At 42.7% G+C, this 20206-nt stretch overlaps 1 protein-coding gene across 5 annotated transcripts in view; it reads right to left on the bottom strand.

Annotated features, from left to right (window-relative positions):
• The window catches only part of KCNQ5 (potassium voltage-gated channel subfamily Q member 5), a 520388-nt gene extending 501793 nt beyond the window's left edge, over nucleotides 1–18595 (bottom strand). Inside the window, exon 1 of one of the 5 annotated variants that reach the window (XM_040983626.1) lies at nucleotides 17820–18595. In XM_040983626.1, the coding sequence (XP_040839560.1) occupies nucleotides 17820–18229 (410 nt within the window). In that variant the 5' untranslated portion in view covers nucleotides 18230–18595. The remainder of the gene's footprint in view (nucleotides 1–17819) is intronic. The other 4 variants (XM_040983627.1, XM_040983628.1, XM_040983630.1 and 1 more) reach the window with 4 other exon arrangements.
• Between the last annotated feature and the right edge of the window lie 1611 nt (nucleotides 18596–20206).

The following is a 20206-nucleotide window of genomic DNA, read 5'->3' as shown; positions in this document are numbered from 1 at the left end:
ATTGATTATTTCAAAATCGATGTTAATGAGTCACAGTTTTAATGTACTTTTTAGCTGATCAGTCAGCTTAGAGATTGAGATTGGGATAGACTATTACAATAATTAATACTAGTTGAGCAATCCAATGTAAGTTAATTTGCAAGAAAGATAAAGAATAAAACTCCTGAGCTTCCTGCATTTTAATTGTGTGACCAAACCAATACAACCTCAGAGGAATAAAAAATAAAGCTTAGTATTATAAGAGTCACTATGCACCTAAGTAATAAATAAAACTATGTAACAAGAAGGTGTCTACATTAAATATATTTAGCCATTTCAGCACAATATTTATTCAGCAAACCAAGTTTCCGGGATTTCATTTCTATTTGCTACCTGGTGAATAAAAATGTGTGAAGTTCATGTTGTCTGTGACCTTTTACTGAAGGTTTCATTCCACAATCATATTGTGCTTTGGTGGTCAAGGTCTGAAGCCAAGAATTCTCCTGTCATCTGACTGAGCTTCATTTTCACATGTAATGCTTTATAAACGTTTATAAACATGTAAAGCATCATAAACGTTTGTACAAGAGGTGACAGAACTGGTTGAAGGATTTTTCTATGCCTATTAGCTACATTCTTTCAAGCATTTAAAGAATCATTATGAAACAATGAGAGCAAGGTCACTCCTGGTCATGTGTGCTCCCACGATGGCTGACGGCTCACAAGGCATCCAGAATCAATGAACCTCTGGGATCTCAGCTGCACAAACTCTTGGTTGAGTCTGCAGCTTCACCTCCAAAGTCCTAGAAACTGTTAGCTCTATCACATTATTTGATCAAGTTCTTCTCTGGCAATATGTTTATACATGAGATTCTTAACTGAAGTTCTCAGATCTCATGGTCTGAAAGTTTCTGAAAACGTATGTAATGGAGTGTATTTATAACAGTTACTTGTTCATAGTTTTGTTTTTCTTTCATATTCTCAAAGGGGCTAAGGCTCCAAAACATTTGTAAATGCAGCCTCTGTTTCAACCGTATTGGCTAGAAATTTCTGAGCTATGTGCCACTGAGTTCTCAGAAACCCTGTGCTGCTCTCCTTATGAACGGCTGCATACCTGTGAGCGGGACAAAGCTAGCGCCCACTCATTCCCAGGCTTTGTTTATATGCATGGTCACACGAAGTGGTGCCTCAGCACTCTCACAAGACTATTTTCACTTGGTTGAATAATACAATGAGGCATAGTAAAACCAGGGAGCCCAGAGGAGTACAAGAGGACAGAGAATAAGAAGTTGTATGTGACAGACACAGTAAAAACAGTCACATGGGACAGAGTTTTGATGAAAGGTGTGTCTTGTCTAATCCCTGTTCCCCTAGTCTTGTTTTCCAAGATTTTTTTATCAAGCTGCTTCAACCCTACCAGAAATGTGTTATAAATATATAAATATATATTTTCCCTTGTATATACATATATATATTGCATATGACTATTATATACATATACACATACATATATACACATATAGTTGCATTATGGGCAGTGTGTGTATTGTGTATTGCAGATTCTGCATTTGGGAATTTGACTTTTCAAAACTGATTTGGAACCCCCTAAATTAATTCATAACAGCTTTGCTATCACTTGCACATATGACAGTACAGATAAAATCTTGACTTTCATGTTGCTCATATTCCTAACCGACTTTCAACAAAACTGAAGAGCTATTTAGAGCTCTCCAGCACAGGACAGTTCTTATGTGCTTTTTGAGGAAAGTACATAACAGATAAGCATCATTCCACTTAAGTTATAATGTCATGGATTCTGAGTTCACCATTAACCAAATAACCATATGTATATGTGTATGTGTGTATGTGTATATATATATAGTATATAGTATCTTTCTAATGCCATGTCTTTAAGCAAATACACACATAAAACAAATTATGTATTAATGAGTAGAAGAAAATGCTGTGATCAGGGGCTTAGAAGAAGTAGTAACTCAGCATTTCCATTAAGAGCAATAATTAGGTATACACTAACTCAGTGTTTCCAGTGACCACATAGAACCTGATTATCATGAATAATAATAAGAACCCATTCTCTGTGTGTTAGGATTTTATTTATAAAAGTGAATAGATACATAAACTATATATAGTCTTATACCTTGAATTTTTTCACCTTATCATTTATTCTGGAAATCATGCCACTCCACGTCCTGCATATCTAATCATTTTTTCCCAAAGGGAACTTGTTGCCCGTGGATGATTTCACCATCACTAATTTATCTCGAGTTTTCTGTAGTTTCTGGATTATTTTTAAATAACAAATTGATGTTTCAGGAAACATTCCTGTGCTTACATCTTTGCAAACCACGCAGATCTCTAGATTAAAGAAAAAGTCTCTATACCAAATATGCAACAGATGTGGTTATATTTAGGAGCCAGAAAAAAATTAAGTAGCATAACATTACCGCCAAGAGTGTAGATTTGGCCTATGGGCTTAATGTTGCTGAACAAATATCAGATGATTAGATTTCCTTCGGTAGGTAAGGTTAAGGTTCAATAGCTGCTTTTATCTGCAGGCCAGTAGTAAGTGCCCTGTGTTTGTGTACATGTCTGATTCGTGTGGAAGGAAGGTCTTTTTAAAGTGCTCTTTATCTGATTGAGCCAAATTACCCTTCTACTCTAAGCAAACTGCAATAGCTAATATGCCAATGGGGAATCCAGCCTCTCCGGTACAAATCCTCCTTCCCCCTAGCTGTGTTTAAGTACTGAATGAAGTACCTGCGAATCGTCAGTTTGGAGGTTATGATGACTCGAAGAGAATGTTGTAGGTATCCAAGACTCACAGGAGTAATAAGGCACATGCAATTGTTAACAGCGAGGTAGGCAGTTGGTCTGGTGGTTGGAATATTAATGCCCCACACTGGAGTTCCGGATCTGAACTCAATTCCAGCTCCTGCCGATGCACCCCCTTTGGGAAGAGGCAAAGTGCTGGGTCCCTGCCATCCACGTGGCATATTAAGGCTGGGTTTTTGGATTCTGGCTTCCAGGTATCTAAGGAATTTACCAGAGGACGAGCATGCTCTCTCTACCACCAGTCATCTCCTTCTCAAGCAAATACATGCTTTAATGTTTTAAGCGTTAATAAAATAGCTGGGGCCATTCATTTTCTCTGCTCACTTTTCTGCCATAAAATTTTCCAGCATGAAATGAAAATTCTGAAAAACCACATGCAATATACTTCCACCCTTCAATGAACACAGGTGACACACAAATAAAAGAATCATTTATGGGCTTTAATAGATAAAACAACCACAAATGTTATCATAATTGATAAACTGTTACCTTTTAAATGATAGCATTATCAATAAAACATATTATATATAAACACTACTATAAATTTCTTAAAGGGAGAAATATATTCTTAACCATTATGAAAGATCCTAGAATATTTCTCAAGGCGTATTCATATAATAATTGAACAAACAATATTGTTTTGACTTAATGTCAATATTCATTTAAAAAAAAAAAACAGTCATTTCCAGAGAGGAAGGTTCAAGCAGGTCTATAAAGGTGATGAGAAGGCCTAACTACCGATTCTGCCTCCACCAGTGATTAACCCTGAGAAGCTTAACATTTCTGCAGTCTGTTTATTTAGAAAAGGACAGCACTTACGCAGTCAAAGGTCCTCTGAGTTCTACAGTCCTATATGATGTGTAAAAGTACTAAATTAGTGGTCCCTGACAGCTTTTCAAACTTAAACTTTGAAAACATACTTTTATCTAGGTATCCAAAAAATTATAAAAATCTTTCCTGATTTCTGAGAAAAAAATATTGACAAGTTCAACGAGCTTATGCACACGCAAACAGCCGCCTGTACAACATTAGCACCAAACACAATACCATAATAAAACGACCTCTTAAATTGATTAATCTATTTATACATGTATTCATTGAACACACATTTTTCACATGTGTCTACTATTCTAGTATTTATTCTTTGTAGAGGCTAAAAGACTATTTGGATAGAGGATATAAACCTATCAAATTAGTATTTTGAACTAATTAAGTAAGGAACTTCAACACTTCTATCTCCTATCATTTCCACATACATCAAATAATATTTGGCCAGAATGTTTCTTGATTTGCCCAAGGTCACACATGTTCAGTTTACTTGAATTCTAGAACATTTCTCACTCCTCTATCTTGAATTCACAGTTGCCAGCCTAAGGTTAGGGCTCCATCTGCCTTTCTAAATTTCCCCTGTATATCATCATCGGAGAAACACTCAAAATTTCTCATGATGAGCTCCCTACCAGATCAAGTCCAGGCTCCATCAGGCCTTTTGTGTTGCCAAGTCATCATGCTATTCATCTTTCAGAACGACCTCATTTTAAGGTGTTTCAATGCAGCAACACAACTTTAAAAAAATGAAAGCAAAAACAAAAGAAAACATAAATCCTGATCTTTCCCCTTGTAGAATTTTTTTTTTTTTTTTTGGTTTTTTGAATTTCTCCCCTTCTGGGTGCCGGGAGGGGATCTTTCTTGGTTTTTATATTTGTACAGATCTCTAGTTACTTGGAAAAATAAAGAAAGGTTTATGTTTAGCCTGCTGCTTCCTAAACTCCCATTCTCACACTTTTAACACTCCGTTATGTAGTCTCATCTATATCCTCCTTCTCCGTCCAAACACTGCTGACTTTTCTCTGTTTAAAAGTGCTTTGTGTGCCCAGTGCGGCAGCATAGCGGTTAAGGTCCTCACCTTGAACGCATCAGGATCCCACATGGGCGCCAGTTCTAATCCTGGCAGCTCCACTTGCCATCCAGCTCCCTGCTTGTGGCCTGGGAAAGCAGTCAAGGATGGCCCAAAGCCTTGGGATCTTGCACCCACGTGGGAGACCTGGAGGAAGTTCCTGGCTCCTGGCATCAGATTGGCGCAGCACTGCCCGTTGCGGTCACTTGGGGAGTGAATCATTGGATGGGAGATCCTCCTCTCTGTCTCCCCTCCTCTCTGTATATCTGCCTTTCCAATAAAAATAAATAAATCTTTAAAAAAAAAGTGCTTTGCACTGATCAGCATGTCTCTTAAGGACGGTGAGAATGCCTTCCTACCAGATTTCTCTGCTTTCACAGGAGTTCTCTGAGCATCACCCTCTAGGGAAGTCCTGTTCTAGTTACATGGTTATACCTTTGGGGCTACAACTCACTTCCTGTGGTGCTTTTATAGACTCTGATTTCTCTGTGTGCAGCTACTTCCTTGTTAAGCTTTGCTTTGGTTCCTTTTTTCCCCTGGACAAACACCGCGTGCTGCAGATGCTGTCTGTTCCCTGATTTCTAAGGTTTCTTCCAGCTTCGGCCCCTCCCCTCTAACCTTGCTGTTAATGCCTCTTCTCACAAGCTCGTCTTCACGCTTCACTGTTGTAATACTTTCATCCCACTGAAATTCTTTGAAAGTCAATCTTTCAAAGATACTTTTTGCCTTAGATTTTCACTGTCTCTTTCACAAACCCTTTTCTCATCTTACCTCTCAATTGTCTGTATGTTCTAAATTTTCCATCCCCACACTCTGAGTGTTATTTTTGTCTTCTACTTCCTCATCCACCACCTCTATATTCATAACTGATGAACTTCTGTCTTTTCTCCCAAAAACCTCAAAGAGGGTTTATACCACTTTTGTATTTTATCCCTATGCAAAACAGAATTAGAAAATTTCTGCTTGCTTGAAGTTAACACTTGCCTGAAACCCTGAAAAATGCCGATTTTCACCTCCATTGTACACCAAAGGACAATCAACAACTAAGAATCCCAGCACTTCCTTTGGACTCTTTCCTATTTTTCATCTCTACACGCTCACAAGCTCACACTCCAGGCCACCTCTACTCATGCTACGTTGTTGCATTGCTGCCAGACACTTATTTTAGAGGTATTAATGACAATGCAGGTGGCCTTGTCACCAAGTAGAAAAATGGCACAGCAAATTTATTGTGAATAGGTCCTTTGAATAATTATTTTGTACCTGTAGCAAAGTGCACTGTGGAAAGATATGTGAACTCACAAAAATTTTTTTAAAAAATCAATTATTTGTTTTTAACCTTTTTTTGGAGGAAAAATTATTCTCTTGTCAATAACAACTGTGACATTTAGATTCTGAATAGAGTAATACTGTTTTCTCTAGTATATTGTGAGTTTCTTCACTGTTCTTGTTTCTGACTGTCGAGCCTACCTTACTTATCACTGTCTATGAACTTAGTTTTATTATTCACTTTCAGCCCTGAAGCATGGAATAAAATTCTGTACCCAGCCGTTATGGAAAACAGCTCTCAGTAACATGACACAACTAGTCTAGAATAATAATTTGGTTCATCAAGTCCAGCACTGGATGCAAACAGTCAGGTACCATGTAAGGGAATCTTTCCTCCAAGAGATACTACAAAGTTCTAACTTTCACTCTCAGTTGAATAACTGGGGCCATTCTTCTGATAAGAGAGGATAAAGGGCTGTCGAACATGTTCAAACCAATCTGCTAGCCTAATTGTCCAGATGTCAACATGATTGGTACACATATGAAGATTGGATTTTTTCTAGTGTGTTTCCTGTCCTATCTTTGGCACAACTATAGGATCATTGCAGAGAGACTGATGGGGACAGTATAAGTAAGGTAAATATTTCCTTTGGAAAAATTGTAACACATTTTCTGCCATTTATCCCATGGCGAATCTGAATCTAAAGAAACTTACCTAGCTTTCTTTTAGATGGAAAGCACTTGGATACCAAGTTGAATGTTTAAGCTTTGTAAAATCATTGTCCCTAAACAAAATGTACTGTCTTCCAGTTTTCAAGAATTATATGAGTAGGAGTAGATGCCCCTTGGTGTTAGAATCTGTCTGGAAGATTCTAAATAAGATTCCTGAAAGTCAACTTTACTGCTATTCAACTCCTCTGCACTTTTCATCTGAGAAGTGAAACAGTATGACAGGATTTAATCATTTGGTATGATAAAGATAAAACTAATTTAATTTCACTGTGCAACTTTTTAACCTGACTTCTGATCCAATTCTGAAATTTACATGAAGCTTAAGTATGCAGAGGAAAGGTGTTAAAGAATACCTCCGGGGTTACAAAATAACTTTTCTAACACTGACAACTTCACTGGCAAATGCCTCTCTCTAGTGGGAGCAAAAAGCATCATCCATAAGTCTGGAGGTAGCTGCACAAAGGACAAGTTTCCAAAGTGTTCCAAGGCACACAGTATACGTGTGAGCACTGAATGGATGGGTTATTTCCAGACCCCACAGAACGTTAGACATAACATCTCATTTCAGGTACTAAAATTAAAAAGTGAACAATATTAGACTATTGGAGTGCTTCCTTTAAAAACAGCATAAGTATTTAGTCTAGCATCCCATATGGGAGCATGTAAGTTTAATTTTCTGCTCTTGCTTCTGACTCATTTCTTGCCAGTGCAAACCCTACAAGGTAATGATGCCAATTCAGGTATTTGAGCCCCTGACACCCACGTGGAAAAACTGGATTGAGTTCCCAGTTTCAGGCTCAGCCCAGTAGCAGATGTTGCAGACATCTGAGGAATGAACCAGCAAATGAGAACATTCTTTCCCCATGAAAAAAACAAAGCACATATTGGATTCTTTCCATTTTAAAATAAAACCCTTTTGGAGTGCCTTATTGGTCTAAATGAAGAGATCAAATAAATCTCTAAAACAATGTTACAAAGAAGACAGGTTTGTTTTCTTTCAAATGCTACTTTAGGGCCTGGCACAGCAGCCTAGTGGTTAAATGCTCTTATTGCATCTACCGGGATCCCATATGGGCGCCAGTTGGTGTCCATCCAGTTCCATCCAGCTCCCTGCTTGGGACCTGGAAAAGCAGTCGAGGGTGGTCCAAATACTAGGGACTATGCACCCACGTGGCAGACCCACAGTAAGCTCCTGCCTCCTCGCTTCAGATCAGTTCAGCTGTGGTTGTTGCAACCACCTGAAGAGTGAACCAGTGGATAGAAGATCTTTCTCTGTGTCTCTGCTTCTCTCTGTAAATCTGCCTTTCAGATAAAAATAAACTTTTTTTTTTTAGAAAAAAGTTAACTTACAATGAACATATGTAGAAATTTAATCGTCACAACCGTAGGATCATTTTATTAACTGTATTATTTCATTTAAATACTTTAATTACTGCTCTTTAGAAATAACTGTGATTAGTAGAAACTCTTATGATGGTCTTGGGGAGCGGGGAAGCCCTGAGGAAAATGTCCAGTTTTTTAGGCACCTGCATCCCAGGTTCAAAGTTGCCCAAGGGTCAAGAGAGCTGGAGATTAGCAGCTCTGTATGTGGTCATCCTTTAGTTTACTTTGTAAATCACTTCTGTGAAAGCAGTAGGTAAATGCCACTGGAGAAAGGCCAACCTTTGCTTTTATCCAAAGTCAATTCGGAGAGTTGCTTTTTGTAGTTCAGAAGAAAGTGAACTGATATCCTTCCAGATTAAAAATTCCTTAAGGGAATAAGTGGAGTCTTAAGCTCCTGTAGTTCCTACTCCAGGACTTTGCATACAGCATGATGTCAATCTATTGAACATTGATAATTATATCCCCGTCTTACAAATCAGAAAGCTGGGAAATGTGTCCAATGATTCAAACGTCAGAGAGGAAAATCTAAATGTTGAATCCCATCCAGTCCTTCCACATTCACTCAGGTGCAGAGAGACAGAAGTCCTAAAGGGCTTTTCCCATCCCATGACAGTTTACAGGAATAGTCTTAACAAGATCTATACTTTTGGAACAATGTCTAACCAGGAAAAAGCCACTGGTAGTTTTCTATGCTATGTGTCTTAAGGACATCCATTAACCTTTCAATTAAACAGGAAAAGTACAGCAATCTGATGCCAGCTTACAAATCATTGTTGGCTCACAATGACTGCTAATGACACTCCTAAAAACAGTCTGTATGGTAAATATTTTAAGTTAACATCTATTTCACTATATGTAACATCTCTTTGGACTTATTTAATAAGCCTTTTTCTATAACTCTATCTGGAATTAAAAAAAGCTTCTAATTTATGTGTCAAAACAGAAGGAAAAACAGGGAGATGTTGGTTAGTAAGCAAAAAAATACAATCAGAAAGGAGGAATAAATTCTAGTGTTCTGTATAATATAGCATGTTTATTACTTTTATCAGCAATTTACTGCCAATTTCAAAAATAGCTGAAACACAGATGTTTCATATTCTCATCACAAAGGAAAAATAAATGTTTAAGGGGACTGATGTGCTGGTTACCCTAACTTGATCACAACATATTGCATAATATACCAAAATATCATATTGTGAGATACACAATAATTACAAGTTGGCTAAAATAGCCACTCACTGAATACCTAACTATTTCTGAATTTTAGAACTAACAGGTATGTAAGTACATAGATATAGATAGGTAGACAGACAGACAGATAGAATGATAGACAAGAAAACCTTAGAGCAATCTTACTTTCTTAGTAATTTAAACCTAACTAAAACCCAAGAAAAATAGGGCACTCCCCTTGTACTTCTAAACATTACACCTTTCTCGAAGCTCCTGCTTAATTACTGCAGTGTGATGTGTAAAGAAAGTACCACAATCAACTATGGCAGCACACCCTTGGAGCAGGGGAGAAATTAAAGGGTCAATGCAACTCTTGATTAAGAGTGGCTTTTGGACTAAGAGAAACCAAATTCTACAACATAACCAAAGGAAACATCCAAAATGTTGAGACAAAATGTAATCCAAAAATGTTGAGACACTAAGATGAAAAAAAAAAGTGATGGACCAATGGAAAAAAAATGAAGACAGAAATGTCCAGGGGAAATGTACACAGAGAAAGGAGAGAGAGAAGCACAAAAAAATGAATGGAATGTATTCATACAAGCATGAAGAACACAATAGTGCTATTTATTTTAAAGAGAGAACACTGTAAAAGTTTGAAGGATACACGTCCTAGAGACTATGAGACATTTATGAGGCAGAAATGAAGCAACTCTATTATTTTTAAACTAATATTTTGCAAAGACAGACTAAATTGGAAATGTACTGTTCATAGGAAATGACAGTAAGATACTAGTACTTACTCATCAACGTAAGTTGTTATACAATTTAAATGAGAAGGACTGGAAATCTCTTGTGTCTCTTTTTTAAATAAGAATATTCACACAGTCCCACTGGCAACAGCTAGGTGAATTTTGATTAAAAATGAAAAATGGAACTCTAAGCTACATGCCATCTGAGATACAAAAGAGGGAACTTTGGTTTCTTTAGATGCATACAAACTTCCTCTGAAGAATTCTATAAGAATCCAATTAGAAGACAATGCAAAATGTAATTAAAAACTATAGTACATGATCCAAATTTAAAAAGCCATGGGAGGCAAATGAAAGTAAAGAAAATAGCCCAAAACACACACAAAATAAGCTTTATGGAAAAATTAGAAATGAAGCTGATCAGAATTTGGAGGCAGAGGAACAAAATTCCTAAAATTACTGTTATGAGAAATTCCTTATAAGATATTTAAACATCATCCACTTATTCAAGAAATATTTATTATCATATACTAACAGCTAAGATTAATACTAGACCACAAAGCAGTTTCTTCTGTTGTTATTACTGCTTATTCTTTCTAATATAAGCAACCCCATCTCTACAGACAGCCTCTACAATCAAGACACACGGGGGGTGGAATGTGGACCACAGTCTCGTCTGGTTCAAATGCAAGGCGTGAGAAAACTCAAACTACCTGTTCATGATTTCAATAATATTTAGGAAAGTTGCTGTTCAGATATACTACAAAAGATGGAAAGGATCGCCTGAAACTCCAGGGTCACCTGGAACTTGGAGATGAACTGAAGAATTTTACCAATTCTAAAAAAGAAAAAAAAAAAGGCAGTGTGTGAGTGTGTGGTCAATTTGTCTCTCGGTTGCAACTACAAATAACACACTCGTAAACGGTTGAAGGAAAGGAAATTAAAATGGAAACATCTGCAAACCAATAAACATAGCTATGAACTGTGGCTGTGCAACAATTGGGCCTCAAGTAGTTTCACACCACTGGGTTAGGATAAAACATGCTCTGTTGGCATTTTCTTCTGCCAAAATATCCATTTGCAATTAAAAATTAAAATTGGCACTACTTCTTTGCAAGCAATTATCAAGAGGTTGCTGGCTATCTCCTTTGTTTATAGTGTTTCTTGTATCAAGACTTCATTCTGGCTTGCTGTGCTTTTTTTCATGCTTTATGTCTTTTAGGCTAGAATATTCCTAATACTAACATTTTAACACTTCAAGCATTTTTAATTGTAACACAGTCCTCAGACACTACACCACCGTTTACATGAGTGTTTCCAACATAGATTGATTTGACGGGTATGGAAATTTTTATACCACTACATAACACAATTATAAGGCAGTGCAACATGTATACAATATCTATACAGCAGTTTCTGTGGAATACAGGAGCAAAAATAAAAATGCAAACAAAAATTTCTACAGTGATAGACTCAGTTCAGGACGGAAAAGCCAATAGCGTAAACTTCCATCTTCCACAGACCAATGGCGTATTTTAGAGAGTTGAGGTGTCAGTCATTGAATCAACATGTATTAACTGAGCATCTTTTCATGCGGCAGACACTACTGATCGTACAGGAACTTCCCACACATAAAGGAAAAGTGACGTGTTCTCATGCCATCAGAAAGGTCACTATGACAAACACTATCCTGAGGAATCAGAGTGAAGTGAAAGCACCTTGTTAGGAGACAACTCCTCCACTCACAGATGAGAAAGAAAAAGAAACCACCAAAAGATCAAATTACGTATTACAAGTGTTCCTTCTCTCTTATGGTAGAATTTTAGATTCTTCATTCTCCATCATCTTGATTGGTTTAGGAACCCTACTGTGCCCATTTCACAGATGAAGGTCTGGAGACCCACGTGGACAATACTCTTTACTCTGAGTCACAAATTAGCAGCAAAGCAAGAATGGGTCTATTTAGCCCCATACCTGTTACTTTAGATGAGTCGTCAACATCTTACATCCTGCAAGACTTGGTAATTTCTTCAGTTTCATCTCACTAAAATTCCTTTGAGTAAGATTTCTAAAGAAAATAATTTACTTTTTCACTCTGCTCCTTTCTAGGTACCTGCAAATCAGACAGCAGATTTCTCTGCAGAAAGCTTATTCTTCTGCAGAAGAGGCCGGGGCGGGGCAGATGGGGGTGGGAGGAGGGGAGGCAGTCATGGCTGACAACTCAGTGGGGGAAGCATCTTAATGACATTCCCAGAGGGCCTTGGAACCTGAGACTGGAGGCACCTTACTCATCCTGGCAGTGAGGAAAGAACTATCTGGAAATGTGCCCAAGGGGAAGTGGCACTTTAATTGTGTTTTTGAAGAAACAGTGAAAGCTGGAGAGCACAGTGAAGAGCGGAGAGCCTTCAAGTGAAAACCATTAGCAAAGGCAGGACAGTGAGACACAGGAAAGGATCCAGTAAGGATAGGACTCAGCATATGAAGGGCTGTGACTTCCACAAGGCCATCTCCATGGAGAGAAGCCTAGGAGCCATCCCAAGGACTCTGGAGCTCACCTCACCTTACTGCGCCCATTTCCTCAGTGCCGGAATCACATGTGTTACTCTCAGGACCTGACTTGACACTGCCACTTCTTCACACATGTCTACAGCCCTGAAAGCTGACCGTAGCCTCATTTCCGTACTGACCTCCCTGGCTCTTAGCTGGCTTGCTCTCACGTAGTTTTCCCTGGGCTCGTCCACTTGCCGTCTCATGTTGCCACTCCCCAGACTCTATGTTCTACCACTTCCTCACTCTGCATTCTCACCTGTTTCATGTTTTTCTATAAACTGATTTAAATGCCACAAAAATACTAGCAGCTTCCCCTTCCAAATATCTAATCTATGCATTCCAACTTGAAATACACTCAATCATTAAAAAAAAATATTGAGGGCTCTCTATGTGCCAGAAAAAGTGTTGGTTGCTGATTCAACACCTATTGGAAAGACTAGTTCCTAGCTGCTTGTTCACTGCTGTAAACCAACACTTCAATCTTCACCTGTGTGATAAAAAAAAATCTAAAGTTTAATCATCTAAACCTAAACTCATTAGGTTTCCATAAACACATCCTGTACCCTTTGTCCTGAATTTTACGAATGTCATTTTCATTCCACAAATGACCTGTCACAATCATCTTTCTGGTACCACACATTAGGATGGTGAAAACAAACTGTTAATTTCCTTAACATTTCTCTGATTAAACCTTCTCATTTCCACAGTTACTGGCTTAGTTCCTGGGGCAGTCATCTCTTCCCTCTCCGGAACAGCCCCAGGCACATACTATACATTTGTAGAATGAATTCAAAAATAAAACAAGGGCCCAGTGCAGTGGCCTAGAGGCTAAAGTCCTCACCTTGAACACACTAGGATCCCATATGGGCGCCAGTTCTAATCCCGGTGATCCCGCTTCCCATCCAGCTCCCAGCCTGTAGCCCAGGAAAACAGTCGAGGATGGCCCAAAGCTTTGGGACCCTGCACCCGCATGGGAGACCCGGAAGAGCTCCTGGCTCCCAGCTTCGGATCGGCGCAGTACCAGCCGTTGCGCTCATTTGGGGAGTGAATCTTTGGACAGAAGATATTTCTCTCTGTCTCTCCTTCTCTCTGTATATCTGACTTTGCAATAAAAATGAAATAAATCTTTAAAAAAATAAAACAAAACATGAAAGGACGAAATTTGGGAAAATCTCTGTCACCTCCTTACAGGTCATACTTACACCAATGCAATCTTCTATTTATAGAACTGATGAAAAGGCAACATCTATCTGTGATCAGATATTTTCCCAGGTTTTCATCAAACAGTGGCCACTACTGCCCTCACATAAACACTAGATTCCACGGCTGACAAGCTGAGACATGCGCTGTGCCCTCCCCCCCTCATCACGGCCATAAACATCCCTCAGATACTTAGTGATATCTAGAATTACTATGCCAGTTCATAATTTCCTCTTTGCTCAGCTTGCTTTCTCTATAAGCAGTGCTCATTGCCCACCATATTGCCCACCTGAAAACTAGCTCATCTGAACAACTCAGCTCACACCTGTGCGATGTCTGCCTTATCTCCTCCATCTCCCCTTCCCTTCCTACCTGGTTCTGTGGCCCCCACCTCTGTAAGTACACCTATAACACGCTTTCATCCATGTCTGCACTCCTGTCCATTTCCCATCCCCGAGTCTTCTCCTCTTACAGTGGAGACCTTTGTCTTACTATTTTCTTAATTAGCATATATTAGCCACTCAAATATCGTAGACTTATAAACTGATTTTAAAAAAAGTGAGAGGGTCTTAGAAAGATTTATGTAAGAAAATGATATGATACGGTTTTCACTTTAAGAGCATCGCTATGTTGAAAGCCAGAAATGCAAGTCCAGGGTTGAGGTAGGAGACTACTACAATCGCCCAGTGGGGAACTACTGAAGAACAGAGGACAAGTGCAAGTAGTAAGGGGAAGGGAGAAGATAGGAAAAATATTTATAAAGCGAACAAACAGAATTTGATCCTTATTTGGATGATCCGTTGAAACAAGGAGAAGAATGACTTTAAGAGTTCTAGCTGGGGGACCACACTGTTCCTTGCCGTTTAAAATACCAGTGAATTCACATGCGTGGCATTAGACCAGGCAACATGAGACTGGAGAGAGTGATGAGTTACATGCAACACTGTTTCCTGTGTAATGTCTCAGAACCACATGTACTGCATCAGTATAAATTTATACGTGGAGCCCTTTCGCGGGCTGCTTTACTACCATGGTTATACTTCTAAAACATTCCTAAGGGACAACCAAAATCAAAGGAATATGTCACCTCATATTGGAATAGCTTGTCTAGTAAACTGAAGGACAGATGAGAGCAGAAAACGTGGTTGTTTGATAAATCCTAAAGAGCAGTAAGTGCCAAGTTCCCCTAATCTGCACTAATTTACACAAATCGGAACAAAGTATTTGAAATAGGTCATTATCTTGTTTGTCAGCCAGCCTATGTGAAGGTTGGGATACAAACTCCTGTAAACACATTTTATGGCATTAAAATATAATAATTGCTTCATATTTAGCAGATTTTTTTTGTTTTACCTGAAGTATAACTTTAAACATACTTTTCTTATTTCTTGGCGGTGAAATTACTGGTTGACCAACTGAATTCACTGATGAAGTGCTTCATTAATCACAGTGCACTTGTTTTTGGCAAGAACCATAATGTGCTACAAAAACTGTTATTAAAGTATGATTTGGGGATTCCCAGGCTGGCAGGGAGTTAGTTAGTAATACCTTTCTAGAAATTGTTTTCTTATAACTTACTGTAAACTTACTGTATTATTAATGGTCTTGTTAGGCTTACAGCTCAAAACAACTTTTATTAATGTGTAAAGTCCACCTATTCTGAAACTCACTTAAAATCATAAGCAGCAAAGTCAAATATGGCCTCTTCTCCATGATCTGCTGCGGTTTCACATCAGCCTAGGAGATGCTCCCTATCGCTTCTCTCTCCGTGGTAACGTGCATCTGCACCCCATCTATCGCTCAGATAGCACACTTTTAGAATCCCAAAATGTAGGCTGCAAAACTTCAGATCACTGCGAACACCCTGACAAGTACATAAGTTATCTCCTGTTTACCGCCAGGGACACAGTTTGATGAAGCCAGGTAACGTTGATATGTGTACAAACTTGAACCATTTGAGACACATTTATTAATATTTAAAAATGCTGTGAGGCCAAGAAGCACTGAAAATAAACACCAAAACACTGAAAATAAAATGTTACAAGAGATTCTCCTTCCTGTTTGCATAAAACACAGGAGGTACAAACTATCTCCACCATCCAGTTATCTCAAACCCTCTATAAATAGCTTCATATTGAACAAATTTATTAATATTCTGGGCATACTCTGGTAAAAAAAAAAACAACCATTAGCCATACATTATATATTTGCTGCCAAATTGAGCCATCAACATTGCTAAATGTTTCAGTATCTTCTGACAGGTGAAAATAATTCACCACTCATTAACTAACAGGATTAATTCCGGCCCAATGCAGAGGAGACGGACAGGAAAGCATCGGTCCTGTTTCTCTGTGTCTTCACTCAGGACTGAAACCACATCTAAGTCAAGGAGGTTCTTAACACCAGCAAATAATAAAATCTGTATCTTTTGATGTTATAATCACACAACAGGAACATTCTCCTTGCATACATTGTAAAACAAAGAGTTGCCTGGAATATTCTACCTACCACTACACAATCTGGGACTGTAAAATTTTCCAGACACCAGAACCCCACAGATTGTAGACTTCACCAATTTCCTGACTCCTATGTGCTCAAATTGCAGGTTCACCTATTTACAAAACCAGCTCCTCTTTCATGTTGTTAAAAAAAAAAACAAAAATGACTCCAATGTTGACGCCAACCTTTTATCCTGGGTGAGAATGTGTGGATGACACACCCCATTTGTAAAAGAAATCTAGTTCGTGTGTTCAAATACATTTTACTAGGAAACCAAGAACGCATCTTTGACTGCATGAACTTTCTCCATGGGTCCCCTAAGGCTGACGTCTTTGTATTTCACTTTAACATAAGGAAGGGGGAGGGGAGGCGGATGGAGGATGTAAAAAGAGAAGAAAAAGAAGGGGGGCGACGAAAGAATCGGGGACTTAACCGCATAAAAAAAATAACCTTAAAACGTCCAGATCAACCCAGTTCTAACGGGACATGAAATGAATGGACATTGTGGGAAAAACAGTAGTAAACTTTAAAGCCAGTGAAAGGTTTTAAATGCCTAAGGGGAAAATAAACATTTGCTTCCAATCATTTTCTCATTAAGCATTCTCTGCTAGATGGCGAGGGCTTACTTAATACACACACACCCACACCCACACACACACACGCTTTGAGCGCCACAAATGCCGGCTTAACCGACTGCCTCATGCCTGTCACAGACAGCCCATGTGCGCCTTAGCTGGTGCACCTCTACCCGAGCTCCTGCGCCCCAGACTACTCTACCGGCCTCGGCTAAAGCGAGCAAGCACCGCCTCGTCCAGCCGGCTTGCCTCTCCCAGCCCTTGGCCACTTTCTCTGTGAGAGGAAGCACTACACGCACTGACAGATTTTCCGTTAGTGGTGGCTGGGGTAGTCGCCAGGCGTGCTTCCGGGAGCACTAAAAACCTAGCCGCTCTCTACACCAAGTAGCAGCTTCCCCAGCCCCGCCTCCAGCACCGAGGACCCTGCGTTCGGCTTCTCCTCTCTCCAACCTGTCCCAACCTGCCACCACTTTCCAACCCCTCGCCTTTCTGTTCTAGCCAGGCGCACCTCACCAGGGCGCAGGTCCTCCCCTTGCATTTCCCAGCTCCCGGGCGCCCCGCTCGGTCGAACTTTGGGCATCTTGGGACCTAACTGCTTCAAATTATCCGCGCAGCCAAAGCCCGCGTCTGCCTGGCCCTCTCGTCCCAGGTGCTTAAGGCTTCCGTCGGGCACTCAATTGGTTCCTCGGGGCGACGGGTTCACGCCGCAGATGTGGAACAGGTGGGGCCCGGAAGGTACATGGCTCCAGGAAAAAAAAGTCCACAGACACGTGCAATGACATAAAAACCTCCACGTGTGCGCGCACGAGTATATATGAGCGTGTGTGTGAGCGTGTGAGTGTGTGTACGCGCGCGCGCGGAGGGCCAGGGCACGGACGCCAAGCACGCGCCAACGGACCGAAGCCCAGGGGCTCCGGGAGCGGATGTGGCGAGGGGCGCGTTGGGGGCGCGGGTACTCACACGAACGCGTGATAGACGAACGCCCAGCCGCGGGGTCTCTCCAGCACGTTGTACAGATAGTTCTGCACCCGCCGGTACTTGACGTTGCGCCGGCAGCTCTGGCTACTCGTGTAGGAGAGCGGCTTCCCCAGCAGGCTCATCCGGGCCCCCTGCTTGCCCCGGCGGCTCTCCCTCAGGCCGCCGCCGCCGCCGCCACCGCCGCCGAGCGCGGCCGCGCGGGTGCCCAGCAGCAGCAGGCCGTCGCCCCTGGCGGCCGCCGAGTTCAGCAGCACCCTGCCGCGGCCTGACTCCACATCCTTCATGCCGCTGCCCAGGCGCCCCCCGCCCGCCGCCGCCGCCGCCGCCGCGCCGCTCTTCACCCAGAGCCCGGCGGCGCCGCCCTCCTCTCCTCCCGCGTGGTGGCGGGGCATGGCATCACCACGGGCACCGCGAGGGGGGCGCCAGCGCCTGCGGTAGGGGCAGCGGCCTCATGTGCGCCGGCAGCCGACGGGGCGCCCGCCGGCCAGCAGCGACCTTCGCGCCGAGGAGGGGCGGGAAGCCGGCAGCCGGCACAGCCCCCCGGGCTTCGGGGCGGGGGCTGCGGGGCGTGCGGAGGAGGAGGCCGAGGAGTCTCAATCGGCTTGCAGCCTCCGGCTTCCGAGTTCCGAGTCGGGCCCTGTTGGGGGCGTCGCCAGGAGAGGTTTTTCTCGTGCGCTCTCTTATTCCCGCGGACACCGCTCCCCTCCTTCCCCAAGTGCCCTCGGGGGCTGGAGCGGAGGAGTGCGGGGCGCTCCGAGGCGCGCTCCCACGCGCGCACGCCCAGCCCCAGGCTCCCCCTTGCTGCTCTGTCTCCACGCCCAGATTGTATCTGCCCCCTCTTCGGGTGTGAGTTGCCTCTCCCAGGGGTTTTGGAGCTGTCGGGAAGGGTTGACTCCCGCCAGTGGCCCTGAGGAGAAACTGCAGACGCAGGTCGCTGCGCTGTCCCCCGGCCGCCCCGCCGTGGCAGGTCCTGCCGTCTTTCCACAAGGATTGTCAGCCAGCACGACCCGACCCTGCCCTGCCCTCCAGGTAGCAGTTAGTCCGGAAGGGGCGCTGGGGCGACACTCCGGGAAGCGGCGCTCTGGTTCCCCCAGCGCAGGTAGCAAGTCCTCCCTTGGCTGTTCAATGGACTGGCGCGAGGGGCGCGTCTGCTGAGCCTGCCTGGCAAGGAACTGGCATCTTCCCGTGGCTCACTCCAGCCTGTGGGCTGTGACTTTCCATCTCAGCCTCAGACCTCAACAAGCCCAGCGGGTAAAACTGCACATCCTTGGCGGCTCGGGGGTGGGGTGTGGTGCCGAGGGCGTCACACTGCAAAGTGGTCCCTGTGCGGTGAGCGGGCTGCCCCCTAGGGCTCTCCTGACAAGCCAAGCTTGGGAGAACAACCCAGGTTTCTCCGTCAAGAAATTTCCATTTAAGTCCGAGAATGTCATAAAACTGCTAACTCCCGGCGGTGGCGACAGCGGCTCCAGTGTCTAGGAGAGGAATCCGAAAAGGTGGGGAGCCCCACAACCCCGGCTCCCTGTGTTCCCACCCTGCTCCGGTGCGCTGTGACTTGCAGAGTGAAAGTGTATTGGGAGCAACATTTTGGCACCGCCTCGGGCATCCAGGCATGCCAGAGCCTGCGCCCTTGGGCCCTAGGGAAGCCACGGGGTCACCGGCGGGGGAGGGCTCTGGCCTTCAGTGTGTGGTATAGGTAGCAACAAGTTAAGCATCACACTCTGCATGGGGTGACCGACGTGGGGGAACTTCTTCCAAGAGCGCGGATTTGCTCCAAGTAAGAGAGAAAGCGTTCGCCAACTTAACACTGAACTAAGCCTCCGTGGCGAGATGCAAGGTGGTTATTCCCTGTGGCTTTCTCCTTCCCTAACCCCAAGGCAATACCAAGACAAAAGTTTGATTTCGGCTGGCTCCACCCCTGCGAGATAAACACTCCACCAACTCCCTCCTCTACCCACGCCCACCGCCGCTGCTTTCAGCCTCCGGCAATAGCTGCACCGCAATGCTTTACTTTTTCGTGGCTGTCACTGTTGCTGTTGGTACGAAGCCCTCTCATGGGCTCCTGGCCGCCAGCAGGACCTTGCCTTCCACAGGCTGCCCTCTGGGCCACGGGCACCAGCTCTGAGTGCCGTGCAGCTGGCGGTGAAGCCACGTGACTGTCAGCCAAGCACCAACACCCAGAGTCACTCTTGCTCTCTCCTAATACACTTCTCACCCACGCACTGTGGAGGTGCGAGAGAGATTGCTCTGTGCCCCGCTATTCAAGGCAGAGCAGACAGCACCCCTGAGCAAGCTCTCCAACCCCGCAGCTGCTCGGGGACCCCCACTGAAGGCGGAGTGGGTGGAGGGAGTTGGCTGTTGCTATATTTAGA

Source organism: Ochotona curzoniae, unplaced genomic scaffold, assembly GCF_017591425.1.
Source record: "Ochotona curzoniae isolate NIBS_2020 unplaced genomic scaffold, NIBS_Ocur_1.0 contig_3819, whole genome shotgun sequence".
NCBI lineage: Eukaryota > Metazoa > Chordata > Mammalia > Lagomorpha > Ochotonidae > Ochotona > Ochotona curzoniae.
This window is presented reverse-complemented; position numbering and strand designations above follow the sequence as displayed.